Source organism: Phycodurus eques, chromosome 8, assembly GCF_024500275.1.
Source record: "Phycodurus eques isolate BA_2022a chromosome 8, UOR_Pequ_1.1, whole genome shotgun sequence".
NCBI lineage: Eukaryota > Metazoa > Chordata > Actinopteri > Syngnathiformes > Syngnathidae > Phycodurus > Phycodurus eques.
Genome location: NC_084532.1, coordinates 30,727,023 through 30,743,959, shown reverse-complemented (window position 1 = coordinate 30,743,959; position 16,937 = coordinate 30,727,023). Strand labels below are relative to the sequence as shown.

Below are 16,937 nucleotides of genomic sequence, written 5' to 3'. Positions count from 1 at the left end.
GTACTTGGCTCCAATTACAATTTACCCTGCTGAAAAAGTAAGAGTTGTGTAACGATTTCAATGACTTTCTCAAAGTAATATAACTCATTACATTTGATGACTTTTCTTCATTTTGAATGAAAGCGTCAACCCTCGGATGTTTCCTCAACAACAACAAAATTGATTCAAACCACTGATTATTTTGGAATTAAACACACATTTGTTCTTTACACAAACGATAAACTGATAACAAAACTTGATGAAATGTAAATACATCCGAAAAATGTTTGTTGCATTATATGTGTACAGTATATGGAAAACGTGATACCATGTTGACCTAATGACAAATGCCCACAATCTGGACAATATGGCTTCATATGATTAGCGAATGTTCTAATGAAAAAGAAGAAACTGTTCAAGTCCATTTTCTTTCATGTTACCTGTCGAAGCTTTTCCAAATCTCCGACAAACTCAAGAGTTTGAGACGACGGCAGAATGGCACGTGACCGGAGCGAGCCAATCACAAGCGTCGGCTTTACAAGGACGGGAAATGAAAAAAATTGTTTTCAAATATAACTAAAATTGTAATTTGTAAAAATGTGCACATTTTTAAACATTTCAAAAGCAGCTGTCATTTAATGACACATTTCCTCGCAGTATTGTAATAGATTACAATGAAATACACGTTGTCATGAAACGCCCTCATCTGGTTCCGTGTCATTCGGAACCCCAAAAACTGGCGCTCACGCGCTCGTCATCAGGAAGTGACGTCAAAAGGTCACATGACCTCCCCTCGGCATCAACCGTGCACGTTAACGGCGGTCCGCCGCTGACGGGGCGAGGCCTCCCGATCTGACGGAGGGATCGCGTCGCCCCCCCGCGACGGGGCGCTCGGGAGCCCGGTCGTTAGGGATGCCAACAGAGCGGTCGCCTGGGAACAGACGCCGTGGCGGAAGGAAAAGAAAGATGAGAAAAAAGATGTGGGGGGGAGCGTCAAATGTTGCGTAATCAAGCGTTTTATTAGCGTGGAATGATGAAGACAAAGAAAAAGAGAAGATCGTCATCCGCAACACGACAACACCACGAGGAAGTGCCGCGCTAGAAAACAAAAAAGCAGCGTGACGAGCGCGTGTACACGAACGTCCTCGCCGCCGCACCGCAACAACCACACAACAACACCAACAACACACAATCTCACACATTTGTTACTTTGTGATTCACTCGCTGCTTCGACACCCGGGAAGCTAATGCTGACGCTAACGTTGACGTTAACAGGACTTCCTTAGCTGTTAGAGGTAAGCTTTGGAAGCAAACCTTTGAAGCTAACCTTCGAAAAAACTAACTTCCGAAGTTGACATTGAAAGCTAACGTTAACGCTAAAAGATAACATTGGGAAGTTCACCTCGGAAGCTGAAACTGGAAGCTAACATCGGAAGCTTCCCCTCGAAATCTACCCTTTAAAGTTAACACACAATGCTAACCTTTGGAGATAACCTTCCATAGCTAAATTCAGAAGCTAACATTGGACGGTAACTTCAGAAGCTGAAACTGAAAGCTAACAACGGAGGCGTTGGAAGCTCACCTTTGAAAACTCATCTTTGAAGCTAAGAGGTCTTCCGCACCTCTAACGTTAGAGGTAAACTTTGAAAGCTAATCTTAGACGTTAACGTAGACTTCTAACCTTTGACACTAACCTTCAGAAGCTAACGCTGGAAATTAACATTGGTGTTTCTGAAGCTCTAACATTGGAGGTAACCTTGGAAGTTAACTTCAGAAGCTAACATTGAAAGCTAACGCTCAGAGGCTAAGATTAAAGGTGATGCCAGAAGCTAACTTCAGACGCTAACGTGGTTCTCCGTGGCGTGTGGTGCATGTGAGCAGGAAGTGGTTGATCAGGAGCGATCACATGGCACGAGGGATGAAGCAGGAAGCAGGAACCACGACAGGAAGTGTAAACATATTTTTAGGGGGCGCGGTCAATGCGGTGAAACGGTTGCGACCGGTTAAAGCTCGTTTGTGACCACAGGATGAAAACAGGAAGCGGTGTCGCCCCGCGTGACGACGGCTCAGCTTTGCGAAACGATCGTCGTGGCTGCGTGGTTTTCTCTTTTTTGTTTTTTTTTTGTTTTTTTTGTTTTTAGGGACCGACCAATAGGAGGCACCGCCGGTCGCGTGCTAACTTTGGTTGACAGGAAGTGCAAATTTTTGCATGACCACTTTGTCTTGCTTCTGTGTCACGTGACTAGCGCGGCGCTCCAAACAAGCCAAGATGGCGCCGACAAACTCCATGAAATACTATAAGCAGCACCTCCATTTTTTTCTGCTTATTATTTTCATTCAAGCTTTTCAATTTCATCCAATGACTGATTGTCATCAACATTGATTCCCTTTCCGTAAACGTTTTTTTCTCATGCGAGATATTTAGGGCAATTAGATCCATTAGCCGATTATAGCTAGCCCGCTAGCTAGCTAGCTAGCTGCGTTCAATTGCCACTTTGAGGCACTAAATGGATTGTTTGTTTGTCGAGCCGCCGCGTTAACCGTTAGCACTAGCTCGCTAACGGGACGATGTCAACTCTTGGAGTTGCTTGGGCGAACCGTTAGCCAAGTTGCTAATTTGACAAAAGTTCAAGTGGGTGTTAGCTTCCTCGCGGGTGTGGGAAAGAGTTGACGTTACACTGCAGATACGCAAAATCTTTCAGCAAGCCAAAAAGACGTTTTTAAGATATAAGATCTGGTTTTAAGAATCTTATCTAGTCAATTCGTACGAGTTTCATTGGCAGATTTTTCACTTAAAACAAGACATTTTGGCCATAAAATAAGAGAGCAAATTTGCCAAGGGAACTAGTACGAATGAACTTGATAAGATTCTTACAATAAGATCTTTTAGTTTTGCTGAAAAAAAAAAAAAAAGAAAAGTCAAAACTGTCTTAAAATAAGTACAGTAACATGAGATTAGAAATAAGATCAACTCACTCGGTAAGATTTGGAGTTTTTGTAGTGTACTCAATTAGCAAGCTGGCGCTGTGCTGTATTAGTCGAGTTAGCTTTTTAGGTTAATTGGACCCATGAGCCCGGCGGTTGTCAACTGATGGGTCGGGACCCAAAAGTGGGTCACGGACAGATAAAAGAGGGGGGGAAATGAAGGGGGTCCTCAGATTATATGAAGTATGAAGTTATAGATGGCGCGTAATAAACCCGTTTGCGTAAAGGAATACAAATATGATGTCACGGAATAGAAGAAGGCATGCTCAATTCCGTTTTTCATTGGACTGTTTCATATTTGTGTTTTTATACAAATATTTGCTTGAATTATGTGGCAGTGTGGCGTGGAACAGTGACATCTTGAACGTGCATCCCTTTTAGCCAGAAAATAACCTTTTGACAGGCATGCATACTTGTGGTTCAAATATTTGGTCCACCTCGGCGCCATAGCGGGACAAAGCATGTGAGGTTTTTTCCTAAAAAGAGGAGACCAGTGCCAAGTTCAAAGTGAAACTTTGTGGTCCTATTCTATTTGACTATACAGTGAACCCGCACATATTCTTAATCCCGCTATTGGCTGATTTTTCTTTCCTCCGGAGGAACCTATCCTCAGTTATTCACTGACGTACGCATTGACTGTTTTTGTGCTCAGGCCAAAGCCATGTATCCAAATATTGCTTTGGCGCCAGCTTGTGGCATCGTTAGGCAATTCCAAACTTTTTGGGAGCGGGGATCGATTTTTATTAGCCGTGGCAGCACTCGACTACTATACCCTGCGAATAGCGGGGGTACAGAATTTAGTTGTCATGTTCATTCTCAGTTTGTTAATAAGGTGCTCTGAAAGACACTTCGAACATGTAAGCATGCCTGGTTATGTTTAAAAAATACGATATATGTTGTGTTCAAAGGCTATACTTTTTTTTTTTTATTGTTCTTCACTTCTATTAAAGCGTGTCAGGAAAATGCGGGTCCCAGGATGACACCAGTTGACAAGCACCGCTTTGGCCGATTCGATTACCACTTTGAGGCACAAAATGGATGAGTTGTCAAGTCACCGCATTGGCAACCGTCATTAGCGGCCACGTTAGCCGTAGCGTATCTGCTCAATCGAAAAGTACAGGAGAGCGCTAGCACGCTTAAGTGGCAGAAGTAAACTCTTTAACGCTAACATTGGAAGTTAACCTTGGAAGCTAAAGTCGGACCATGATTCAAGAGGACATGCTGGAAGCTAACATCAAAACTTAACGTTAGCCGTTACCTTATCCGCTGCGTCGCACAATATAGCACAGCGCTAGCCTGCTAACCGCGCGACTCTCGGAGCTGCTCACGCCGACTGCTAGCCACGTCGCTAATTATACAAAAAGTGTGCGAGACAGCCTGGGCGGGTCGAGGGGGAGGGGGTGACCAATAGCGAGAAGTGACGAGGCAGAGCTTAGAGAGAAAAGGGAGTGGCCATGTCATGTGACTAACTAACATCATCACTAACACTACGACATGCACGTGTTTCATATAGGATACTTAATGTACGTACGGTCGTACGTATGTATATTTTCATTTCTATACATCAGCAGGCAGGGCACGCCCCCCTGATGCTAAGTGCTCGCATTGGACCGAGTCTCTTTGAGAGTGGCCAATCACGAGGGGCCACGCCCCTTCAAGATTATCTGGCAAACAAACACTGAGAAGAAAATAGGCTAAAAGTCACCAAATTAAAGGTGTTAAAAAACAAATCCAAACCGTGTTTTTAAAAATATGCTGAAAGTCGCCTAAGTCTAATAAAACATGTAAAAATAAAAAGTCAACCCTCGCTATTGGCGTGGGTTCGGGAACAAGACCCGCCGCAAAAAACAAACAAAAAAGCTGAATGGAGGTCTCAATAATAATAGTAACTTTGATTCATTTGCTTAAAAATAAGATGTGTGTGTGGGGGGGAGGGGGGGATTCAAGCAGAAAAAAGAAAGTAAAATATGTCACAAATTTTCAAGAAAATGTCACATATTTCTAAAAAAGTTGTATGTTTAAAAAAGAGGCTATTTTTTAGGACAAAAACCACATATTTAAAAAAAAAAAAAAAAAAAAGGATGTATTTTTGAGGGGGGGAAATGCCATATATTCCCAGAAAAAAAGTGCACGTTTCCTCAGAAAAAAAAGAATTCTAAAGAAACAAGTTGTACATTTAAAAAAAAAAAAAATTTCTGAAAACAAATCGTATATTTCTCCCAAGAGTTTCTCCCATCATTTCTGGGACAATATTGCTCGTGGCCATTTTGTTGTTGTGGATGTACTTCTACTAAAGTACTCGTGTACTTACGTAAGGAACTCCGGTTGGCGGGACGGATGCTGCGAACGGCCAATGGCGAGGGTTGACTGTGTGCTAAAAGTTCCAAATAAAATAAAAAAAACTTTTGAAAAGTACACGACTTTGTTAAAGTCCAACCAAGTGGGAACGCTTAAAGAAATCAACACCATCAACAAATAATGATAATCATAATCTCCCAATAATCCTAATCATGAAGACCCTTATTGTCTTTGCACATCCTGTTTTAGAGTCCAGAGGTGCCGGCGGACTTCCGGAAGAAGAAAACCAAAAAAAAAAAAAGCAGCTCGGAGCTTGCAAACATTGCACGTTTTCCTCATCTCCACTTTGTTCCAATACGAGGATATTCCATATTTCATATTCCAATGTTCAATATTTCATATTGAATACGCTTCCCTTGTGTCACACACGAGCAGGACGAGGAGGAAGAGGAGGAGGAGTCAAGGTCACGTGACAACCAGCAGTGAGTCAACAGGCCCCGCCCACTCTCAGCTCCTTCCAGGAAGTAGGCCCCCAAGGGGGCGGAGTCTACAGTGGGGGCTTTTAGCTGGTGATGAGACCCCTGCCTGAGGGGGCGGGGCCATAGCAAATGAGGGGAGTGGTCCTGTTCGGCCCCACCCCCAAAAGAAGGAAGGAAGGGACCTCTCAAGGTGTTGGGGGCGGAGCTGTGAGTTTCGGCTCCGCCCCTAGCCATGCCGATGCCGACGAGTGGACGCTGGTGGGCGGAGTCAGGCGCGGGAGGGCGGGCGGGCGGTGGGACGTCCGGGTGGGCGGGGGCCAGGAGGAGCCTCTGGAGTCCAAGTTAGCCCAGGTACCACTGACAAAGACAACAACACTGCGTCAGCGGCACGTCATCGCAACTAGCCAGCGACGAGTCAACTTCTACTCACTTTGGAGTCACTTTTCAAATCAACTCATCCTCTGGTAACTTGCTATGACCAGCGAGTCGTTTTCTAGTCCCTTTACGATCACCTTCTTGTCACTTTCGAGTCAGCCCCGAGTCACAAACTAGTCACTTTCTTATTCCTTCTAGACAACCTACAGTCACTTTGTCATCACTTTCTAGTCATCACCCATTAGTCAACTTCTCGTCAGAGACTAGCCATATTTTTAGTCACGTTGTAGTCGTCCTCTAGTTAATTTCTCGTCATCCTCTGGTAACTTGCTATGACAAACTAGTCAGCAATTGACTAGTTTATCATAGAAAGTCCCTTTACGATCCCCTTCTCGTCACTTGCACAAGTCTTGCACTCGTCATTTTCTAGGCACAAACGAGTCACTTTCTTGTTCTCTTCTAGCCAACCTATTGTCATGTTCTAATCACTTGTTAGTCATCCTCTAGTCACAACTAGTCACTTGCCAACCTATTATATATTATATACTTTCTAGTCATCAACTAGTCACCCACTTGTCAACTTTTGGTCACAAACTAGTCACCATTGAGTCACTCTTTAGCCACCAACTTGTCACTTACTAATCGACTTCTAGTCGTAGACTAATCAAATTGTAGTCACTCTGGAGTCGCCAACTAATTACTTTCTATTCATCCTCGAGGCACTTTCTAGACTACTACTACTAGTCAACCTCCGGTCAGTGACTAATCACTTTTGCAGTCACCTTCTAGGCACTTCAAAAGTCACCGACGGATCACTTCCGAGGCACTTTCTCGTAAACCTCCGTTTTTGTGCGCACGTGTCTGTGCGTGTATTAGTCGACGTGTCCTCGCTGTCCCGTCTCGATGACGTGCGGTCGTTAGGGGCGACCGGACGGCCCGGGACGTGACCGCCGTCGCCGAGGTAACCGCATCGCCGCCCCCTCCCCGCATCCCCTTTTCTTTACATGCATCGCACACGGACGGGCGCGGACACACACGCACACAAATCATTCAGAAAATGCATTCTGGAAAAAAGTCAAAGTAAAAGTTGGTAATAAAGTGTGTGTGCGCGTGTGTGTGTGTGTGTGTGTGTGTTGCAGGCTTTGTCTGCAGTCTGGTAGTGATTGATTGTGTGTGTGTGTGTGTGTGCGCGTGTGAGACAGAGGAGGAGAAGAAGAGTGGAAGGTTAGTTTTTAATCAATACAACTTGCTGACGTTGGGACTTTTCTTCCTCGCTCTGCACTGCAGACTGTCCTGAAAACGCACTCCCTGCGAGCGCGCGCGTGTGTGTGTGCAGTCATGTTGTCAGTAGGCTGACGATGAGGAAGATAACACGAATAAGTCAAGATGACATGAAGAAGCGTCATAACTCTAAGTCATTAACATAGAAGGCAAATGCTAAGTGTGTGCGTGCGGGTGTGTTTGTGTGTGAGACGTGAACGCGAACATACGTGACGTGGCGGTCTTCTTCAACCGAATATAACCTCTCTCTTTGCATGCGTCGAGCTGACTCAGCACATCGCACACACGCACATGCGCACGCAGTCACCTTGAAGATGCGCACGTGGAACACACACTCACACGCACACACACACGAGACAAACGTCTTTGGCATGATGTCATTCAACATGGTGACCGCACCTTTCATAGAGCGCACACTCTTAACTGATGTGTGCGCGTTTGTGTGCACGTGTTCGTTCATACGTGTGTGTCATTGGCACGAAGAGGCGCCAACCCCCACGCTCTCCATCTTTGTCTCCGTGGGCAACCGCCGTAGTTGCCCACGACAACCGCCCCGCTGCCCGCCTCGGGCACCGTGCCCGCTCCCGCACAAAGAAGCTGCCGTCTGCCCCCCACGGCCAAGACCGCCCCCCATTCACACGCACACACACAGGCCAGCGTGTCACCGTGGTGATGTGAGGCCAGCCGCTTCTGTTTACCGCCACTAACGCACACACCAACAATCACAAACACACAAACAGACACTGACACACGAACAGTTACACACTAACACAAAATAACACTAACCGTCCTCACTTTTAATTGCCCTTGTGTGTGTGTTTGTGTATGTTCGTTGAAATGTTCATAAATCACAAAAACACACACGCAGCGGAAGCTGATGCGTTAGCGTGTTAGCATCCGGGAGCGGGCGCGGGCGTTTACCTGCGGCTGCTGCGGGATGTTGAAGGCGGGGTCTCGCGGCCCGACGCTAACGAATCGCTGAGCGGGAGAGCCGGCGGGCGGGGCCGAGTACGCTGCGGAGCACAAGGAAAACATCGGCACGGGTCACTCTCGGGTCCGCTGCGACGCGGGCCCCGGACGCACGTGGAGACAATCGGGCCCTTTCGTCCGCGTTTGGCCCGTTGAAGACCATCTTCTGTCTTCGAAGGCCATCTTGCGGTCCGAGGTGTGTTAAAAGTGGTTTTGACCCAATAATACGGGTCGCGGCCAACTCTTCAATATTAATCACGTTCAATTTTGTTTCCGCGAAACGGATCGTAATCGAGAAGCGGCCGTAAACCAAAAACGCCGAATCTTACCCGGTGAAGCAATCTTCTTTCGAGTGAAAACATCTCACCGAGCTCGTATGAACCGACTCGATCCGATTCTTAGAATAAGATCTGCTATCTTAAAAGGAACTTTTGAAAATAGGTCTTGAAGCTCGGCAAGGCGGCAGAAAACACAAGTGCTAATTGATCAAAGGATATGAAAATGAGCCGTTAAGGGAAAGCGTCGGCCTCCGACTTATCACATCCACGACAACAACAACTTGCGAGCGATTGTCAGCATCGCTGTCATCCTCCGTCGACGTGCGCGTGCACTCACTTGGCGAGGAAGGCGAGTCGGCCCCCCCCTCGGCGGACGAGGCGGCGGGCGGCTTGGCGTCGACGGGCAGCGGGACGGGCCGGGCCATGGGCGGCGGGGGCGGGGGGGGCAGCATGGGCGCGGGCAGGAAAGGATTGTGGACTTTTCCCTGGGCGCTGCCGTTGGGCTGCGGGGGGGGCGAAGGGGACGGGAGTCATCATCGTAACGAGTCGCGTAATAAACAACGAGTCGCTCACGATGCGGCTGCGAGCGTGTGTGTGTGCGTGCGCGTGCGTGCGTGAGGTGGTATTGATTTGCTGTTTAGACACACACGCGTATATCCACTGACCACACACGCGCACCCACACACACAAATACTGCAGTACACAACTCCATACACAAGACGTGTAATAGTTTGCGTGTCTGCGTGTGCGTGTGTGCATATGCATCCGTGTGCGTGCGTTTCCGTGCGCACGCGTCTCACGTGGAGGAAGCCCACCTGTCCGGCCGTCTGGGCGGCGTCGGGGCACACCAGCTGCACGAAGTCCTTGAGGGGGTCTTGCGGGTGGTACCTGATGGCGGCGTGGGAGAAGTAGGAGGCGGCGGGCTGCTGCAGGATGGGCGACGACGAGAAGTGCAGGCCGGACGGGGGCGCGTGGGGGCCGGCTGCGGACACACGGACACACGCGCGCGGCCGTCAGTCAAACGTCGGACGACGGGCGTGCGCGGGGGCCGTCGTCAAGTCGGAAGGGCGAGAGACACTCGCACGTGCGGAGAAAAGGGAGCGAGCGACGAACTCGTGCGCTTCAACTCTCAATGGGCATTGAGAGCGTGCCCGTGTGTATGCGTGCCTGTGTGTGTTCGTGTGTGTCTGTGTGCGCCGATGATGTCGAAGACGGAAGCGGAGACGGCACGATGGCTTCCATCCATCCATTTTCTAGCGCTTAGCCGAGGTCGGGTCGCGGGGGCGGTAGCTTCAGCAGGGACGCCCAGACTTCCCTCTCCCCAGCCACTTCGTCCGGCTCTTCCGGGGGGATCCCGAGGCGTTCCCGGGTCGGTCGGCCGAAGGACGTAGTCTCTCCGGCGTGTCCCGGGCCGTTCCCCGCGGTCTCCTCCCGGCGGGACGTGCCCGGAACACCTCACCGGGAGGCATCCGAATCAGACGCTCATCCGGCTCCTCTCGATGCGGAGGAGCAGCGGCTCTACTCTGAGATCCTCCCGGATGACCGAGCTTCTCGCCCTCTCTCTCAGGGAGAGCCCGGACACCCTGCGGAGGAAACTCATTTCGGACGCTCGTATCCGGGATGCTGTTGACCCACAGCTCGTGACCATAGACGAGGCTAGAAACTGAGGTCACCGACCGGTAAATCGAGAGTTTCGTTTTTCGGCTCAGCTCCTTCTTTACGGACCGATACAAAGTCCGCATCGCTGCAGACGCCGCACCGATCCGCCCGTCGAGCTCCCGTTCCGTTCTCCCCTCGCTCGTGAACGAGACCCCGAGATACTTGAACTCCTCCACTGGGGGCGGGATCTCATCCCCGAGCCGGAGAGGGCACGCCGCCCTCATCCCGGCCGCTTCGCACTCGGCTGCGAACCGCTCCAGTAAGAGTTGGAGGTCACGGCTTGATGAAGCCAACAGAACCGCATCGTCTGCAAAAAGCCGAGATGCAATACTGAGGCCACCAGAGCGGACCCCTCTACGCCTCAACTGCGCCTTGAAATCCTGTCCATAAAAGTTATGAACGGAATCGGTGACAAAGGGCAGCCTTGGCGGAGTACAGCCCTCACCGGGAACGAGTCCGACTTACTGCCGGATATGCGGACCAAACTCTTGACTCCGGTCGTACGGGGACCGAACAGCCCGTATCAGGGGCTTCGGTACCCCGTACTCCCGAAGCACCCCCCACAGGACTCCCCGAGGAACACGGCCGAACGCCTTCTCAAAGTCCACAAAACACACGCAGACCGGTCGGGCGAACTCCCGCGCGCCCTCGAGGACCCTGCCCAGGGTGCAGAGCTGGTCCACTGTTCCACGGCCAGGACGAAAACCACACTGCTCCTCCTGAATATGAGATTCCACTTCCCTACGGACCCTCCCCTCCGGCACCCCTGAGTAGACCTTACCGGGGAGGCTGAGCAGTGTGATCCCCCTGTAGTTGGAACACACCCTCCGGTCCCCCTTCTTAAAATGGGGGACCACCACCCCAGTCTGCCAATCCAGAGGCACCCCCTCGAGAGGACTGGTACCAGAGCCCAAGCTGTGCGTGAAGGCGAGTCCGACTATATCTAGTCGGAACTTCTCGACTTCACACAGCAGCTCGGGCTCCTTCCCTGCCAGAGAGGTGACATTCCACGTCCCCGGAGCCGGCTTCTGTAGCCGGGGATCTGATCGCCGAGGTCCCCGCCTTCGGCCACCGCCCGGCTCGCACTGCACCCGACCCCTACGGCCCCTCCCACAGGCGGTGAGCCCACGGGAAGGGGGACCCGCGTTACCCTTTCGGGCTAGGCCCGGTCGCCGGGCGCTCGCCTTCGATCCCCACCTCCAGTCACTTCCTGTGCCTTCCCATGTCACTTCCCGTGTCACTTCCTGTGTCAATAATAATTCATTTCACCTGGTGTGTGATTTCCTGTGTGACTTTGCTCGTCAGCGCCATTTTGTTTTAAACATAATAAGCGGGGGGCGGGGAGGGCACAGAGACGTCCGGAGGCTTATGGGCGGGGCCGGCCGCCTCTGGCTCCGCCCATCACATACAAGCGACCGACGAGAGACAGGAGGAGCCTCCCGCGACGCGACAAACACGCAGTCAATCAACGAGCGGCTCGATGATGTCATTAGCGTGGGTGGAGAAGTTGTGATGCCGGAGAGGAAGGAGGAAAGGACAAAAAAATGTCGGGAGGAATGAGAAGATAAAGAAGGAGGGAAGGTGGAAGGAAAGAAGGAAGGTAAAGACGGAAGGACTGAAGGAATCAGGAAAGAAAGAAAGAACGAAGACATGAAGGAAGGAAGTCAAGAAGGGCGGACGCTGTCGAGTGTTTACCTTGTCGGGAGATGAAGGAGCTAGCTAGCGAGCCGCGTAGCTTATATCCTGCTTTCCCGGCGAGGAAAAAGAAGGAAAAAAAACAGCCAAAAAAGAAAAAGAAGAAGAAGAAGAAGAAGAAGAGAAGCAGCGTGAACATTCCACTCATCAACACAGAGGGCACCACCACCACGCAAACGCACGTCGGCACGGCGTGTGTGTGTGGAGGTCGCCGTGACGACCGAGTCGCCACCTTTCCCGGGAGCGCCTTCGTTAACTGCGTGTGCGTGTGCGTGCGTCGTACCTTGCTCCTCATGCCAGCCGCCGGCCTGGCCGACGCTGCCCGGCGAGCGTCCCTGAGCGGGATAATACGGGTCGTCGCCGGGACTGTCGGCGTCCTCCTCCATGCACTTGATGCGCTTGGCAGAGCTGCACGCACACACGCGCGCACACAACTGTGAGATCTGCGAGGTCGTGTCGTCTGGCGGACGTCGCCCCGCGCCGTACGTACTTTGATCCGCCTGCCTTGTAAACGTTTCCGTGAAAAAACGTCCTCGAGCTGTTGACTGACATTTTGCAATATTCGGTGTCGTGAATACTTTGACTTTCCTGTATTGTCGGCCGTGCCGAGATGGCGCGGCGGCATTTGAGGCCGAGTAGGCTTCCTTTGCTCCTGAAACTTGACATCTTTAGCCCTCACAAGCGCAACAACATCAAGCTCGCCGGAGGCCGGGATCTCGTTCGCTGTCTCTCTCGCGGACGAGCGAGCCACGGGACGAATCGAACTCTACGCCGCCAGCCCGTCGAATTGCCAAGTACCAGTCGACCACGAGCGGGGCTGCGAATAGCAATTAGAGACGGGGAAACCCCCCACCCCGGCCGCCACGAGCCGGATGAGCGGAAGGAGCCCGGCTGCGGGAGTCGTGCCGGGAGCCGACAGTCGCGATGGAATCCAAGAAGAACAGCGGAACCCCGATTTAACAGACTTCGGATTTAACGGACTGAAAATCGTGTCTGGTTGTGGTTGGACTTCAAAAAGATTGTTCGTTCCAGAATTGTCGCTTTTCTGGCGCAATCGACAGGCAGACGCCGGTGTCCGTGCTTCCGGGTCGCGCCGCCGTTGTTGGCAGGGGCGACGCTCGTAACTTGCTCGACCGTCAACTGATTTTCGCGAGGTTTATTGTTTTTGTCAAACTCTCGCCTTTTGGATGCCATCCGATCGTGACGCAGGTGAAAAAGGAAGCCGACCTGGCGGCTCATGAAAGCTACGGTAGTAATTGTGTACTGTGCAAGTGTTTTTCGGCCACACAAAAAAGCGCTTTAAATGAACAGATAAACAGCTTTCGTGGATGTTATTAGCCCGTCAAATTGAGGTTCCGCAGCATCTCTAATAACGCATTCCCCGCCGAGGGAGGTTGAATCATAAACTGGAATCCAAGCGTTTACTGCCACCGACGGATATAATCGTTTTTCAACAGGTTGGCGTGGAAGAGGATCTCGCCACCACCGCAACGACCAACCGATGCCTGTAGATGGCGGCGTTTCATCCCTTTGGATTTGAGATCAAAATTTGAGCTAAAGGTTCGAGGGTGACTCGCGGCTCTTCGCGTCGATTTTGAGGCTGAGAAACGCCGATGAGTTGAAAGTCGGACGGGTTTTGGCACCTCGCACGACAACCGAGCACGTATACATGCGCGCTGGAAACAGAGCGTGCGTCGCCACGGTGAGGAAAGATGTCGCGGTTGACGGAGCGAATGACGAACGGCGTGTGAAAACGTCGCTGACGTTCAACTCCGGCGATGCGCTGAGTCGGCGTTTCTCGTATATCTGTAAATCAATTATTATGCCATCAAAAGTCATAATTTTGTTGTTTGATCATTTGAGGTGCAAAAAATGTCAGCGTCAAGTCATGCTTGTTTTCATAGAAAGCTTGTTTTCTCTGCTTTGAAGTCGCTTTTGGTTCTCCTGCTGATGACTCAAGAAGGGCGAAACAAACGTTTTCTTGATGGCGAAAGAGGAGAGCCGACTCTTTTCTTTCGGTAGGTCGGCCGCTTCCATTGTCGCACGAAGGCAACGATATTCTCCGGGTCGAATTGCCGGAAAGTACTCTGCTTTGAAAATGGCCGGCAAGGAAGGAGTTTTAATGGCGGAGGTTGCGCTAACGTGAGAGTTTCTTACCCGGAGGAGGAGGTGCTGGGCAGCGGCCGCCGCACGGCGCCGGGGCTCACGCTGTAGTACGACGAGCCGTCCAGGTCGGCCAGCGAGAAGTTCGGACCCGTGCCGGCCGCGATGGGAGCTGACCAACAGGCACGCGCACACACGCACGCACGCACACACACGCACACACAGTTTTGGTTGTTCCTCAACTGCGCAGACTTGAAATTAGGCCCGACCCGTTCGTTGGCCAACACTTTTCCAATTGGCAAATATCGGCAGATTTAAAAAGAACATTTACACGTTAACACATTACAAACAACATAAAGGGGGGAAAACAATGCAGGAAGTAAAGAGTAAAACAAAAACAGTTCACTAAACCATAAACAATCAGCATAACAAACGATGGCAGCAAAACAACAAAAATTGCATTTTGCAAACGTCTTCATCCAGATCCCATCAAAATGGAGCGTGTGCAAGTTGTCATTTCTTAAGCTTGCATAAATCGCCTTTTGCCGATAACTTGACTCAAGACTTGACTCGACTTATTCCGCATACGCTGATGGCCGAAATCTAAAGAGAAATTCATTACTTTTTTTGGGTGCATGTTTTTGGTACTGTTGTAAAGTCGAGCAAAAACTAAAGGAGAAAAAGCTTTTAAAAAAGCGTCAAATGTTCTGCCTGTAATTCAGATCTTAATTGTCGGAAGCATTAAGGGTCCGAAATGACTTTTTAAATTAATGGGCCGATTCATCCGTTCCGGATTCTTTTTCTGCCACACATCGGCATCGGCCTCCAGAATCCAGATGGCCGAACCCCGCCCCGCCCCGCCCCCCGCTCGACGCGCTCCCTCACAGCTTTTTGAAAGGCGGACGAGTCCTGACGAGAGCCTGCGCGGAGGCGGAGCCTTCTGTGCACGTCGCCGGCGCGCGCACACGCGCAGTTTGAAGTGCAGGTCTGAATTGTTGGATTATTAGGAGATGGAATACTAAAATAAAATCTTAATTTTGATCAACGAAGGAAGGAAGGAAGGGAAGAAGGACAGAAAGATTTTGTGTGTGCGTGTATTTTTTAAAGTTATTTTCTCGGCATTAGTTTTTATGGGTTGCTTTAGGGAGCCTGTGCTAATGTGGCTAACAGGAAGTTGTAGGTGAGCGGCAGGCCACATGATGATGATGATGATGATGATGATGAAGTCAAGGTGGTGCAGACATTCAGTCACGCGACCAATCCCACTAAGTACCCTACACGAGTGGCCCCGCCCCCCCTCACCGGCTGTGTGCCGCTTTAATAGAATATTGATCCGCACGCGCACACGCACACGCGCGCTGGCCTGCCAATGAATTGTGTAATGGCTGAACAACGCCAAGGTCACCTGATGCACGCGTGCGCGTGTGTGTGTGGTCCCCCAGACGTCCCTATTCACGTGTCCCGCTACTTTTGGTCCCAAACCCGAAGTGAAGCTCAGGAAGCGTTGTCGTGGTGACCAAACTAAGCATAGGTTGTCTTCTCGTTTCACGTTAGTGTGCGCACTTGCTCGCTCGCATACACGCACACACCCACCCACCCACATATATATATATACATATATATATATATATATATATATATATATATATATATATGTATATGCGCGTGTGTGTGTTCCATTATTAGTTATTTGATTGATGTGGAACTGACGGATTCCAAAGTTGCAAACGCGTCACATGACGCCATTCCAGAATCGCGGTTGCTATGACGACTTTTGTCAAAGTCTAATGACATCGTCAGCTGCAGCCAATGAGCAGTCAGGAAATGCGAGCGAACGAGGCCCGGGGGGTTTTGATGAGCGGGCGCGTGAGGACGACGACCTTTAAAAAGTGCAGACTGGCACGAGAGCGAGCGAGCGGGCGGGCGAGCGAGAGAGAGCGAGATCTATAGCGGCCTGTCGATCGGCGCACTCGCGGCCCCGCCCCCCGCCTGGCCCCGCCCACCGGCACCATCCATCACACGCATCCTAGGGGTCGTGTTTTGCTTACTTTGTGAGACTCGCACAAGTTCGGAAACGGTAAAAACTCCCGGAGTGACAAAACTGTCCTGGAAACCCAAATGACCTGAAACACACACAAGAAAGATTTGGAATATTATGATTACCATTCATCATAGGAATTATGGGAAACTCTCACGGTGGCTTGATGGTGAAGATCAAGGCATATTGTGTACGTTCTTTGCGCACGTGTAGCGTCCCGATCGAACGTCACCGGAAGCGCAAACCGCGGGCGGGATCGGTTCCGATTGTGCTTGGGGATCGGGAGTCGAAATGCGCCCCCGTGCCGCGTCGGCCGCCATTTGTGCAGATATTTGTCTCCGTGGCTCGTTTTCACACAATTTCTTTTGGAAAATCAATTCCTTTGACTGATATGAAGATTTCAAAGATGTATCATTATCATTATCCTTCAAAAGGTGGGGGGGGGCGGAATTGTCAATAATACTTTTCAAACTTTGAATGAGAAAATGTCTTTCCTGTTAGGCGTCCCAAATGATTTGCAACGTGTTTTGTGACGATGCGAAAGGACATTTTTCTCCTCTTTTCCATCCATCCATTGTGTTCACCGCTTCTCGTGACTTGGGTCGCAGGCTGCCGGAGCCCATCCCAACTATCTTCGGGCGGGAGGCGGGGTACGCCTTGAACCGGTCGTCAGCCAATCGCAGGTCACATAGAAACAAACAATCATTCGCGCTCACATTCACACCGACGGGCAATTTCGAGTCTCCAATTAACCTACCGTCATTTCTCGTGTACAATGCGGGCCTCAAAATTCTGCAA

The 16,937-nt window shown here is 50.4% G+C and overlaps 1 protein-coding gene across 4 annotated transcripts in view; it reads right to left on the bottom strand.

The window, feature by feature from the left end:
* Positions 1-977: 977 nt before the first annotated feature.
* Positions 978-16,937, bottom strand: part of nfia (nuclear factor I/A) — a 47,761-nt gene continuing 31,801 nt past the window's right edge. For 3 of the 4 annotated variants that reach the window (XM_061684025.1, XM_061684027.1, XM_061684028.1), the window contains exons 4-11: positions 16,150-16,224; positions 14,156-14,273; positions 12,282-12,406; positions 11,999-12,046; positions 9,460-9,626; positions 8,982-9,147; positions 8,319-8,410; positions 978-6,098 (exon numbers count right to left, since the gene is read on the bottom strand). In XM_061684025.1, the coding sequence (XP_061540009.1) occupies positions 6,084-6,098; positions 8,319-8,410; positions 8,982-9,147; positions 9,460-9,626; positions 11,999-12,046; positions 12,282-12,406; positions 14,156-14,273; positions 16,150-16,224 (806 nt within the window). In that variant the 3' untranslated portion in view covers positions 978-6,083. The remainder of the gene's footprint in view (positions 6,099-8,318; positions 8,411-8,981; positions 9,148-9,459; positions 9,627-11,998; positions 12,047-12,281; positions 12,407-14,155; positions 14,274-16,149; positions 16,225-16,937) is intronic. The other variant, XM_061684026.1, reaches the window with a different exon arrangement.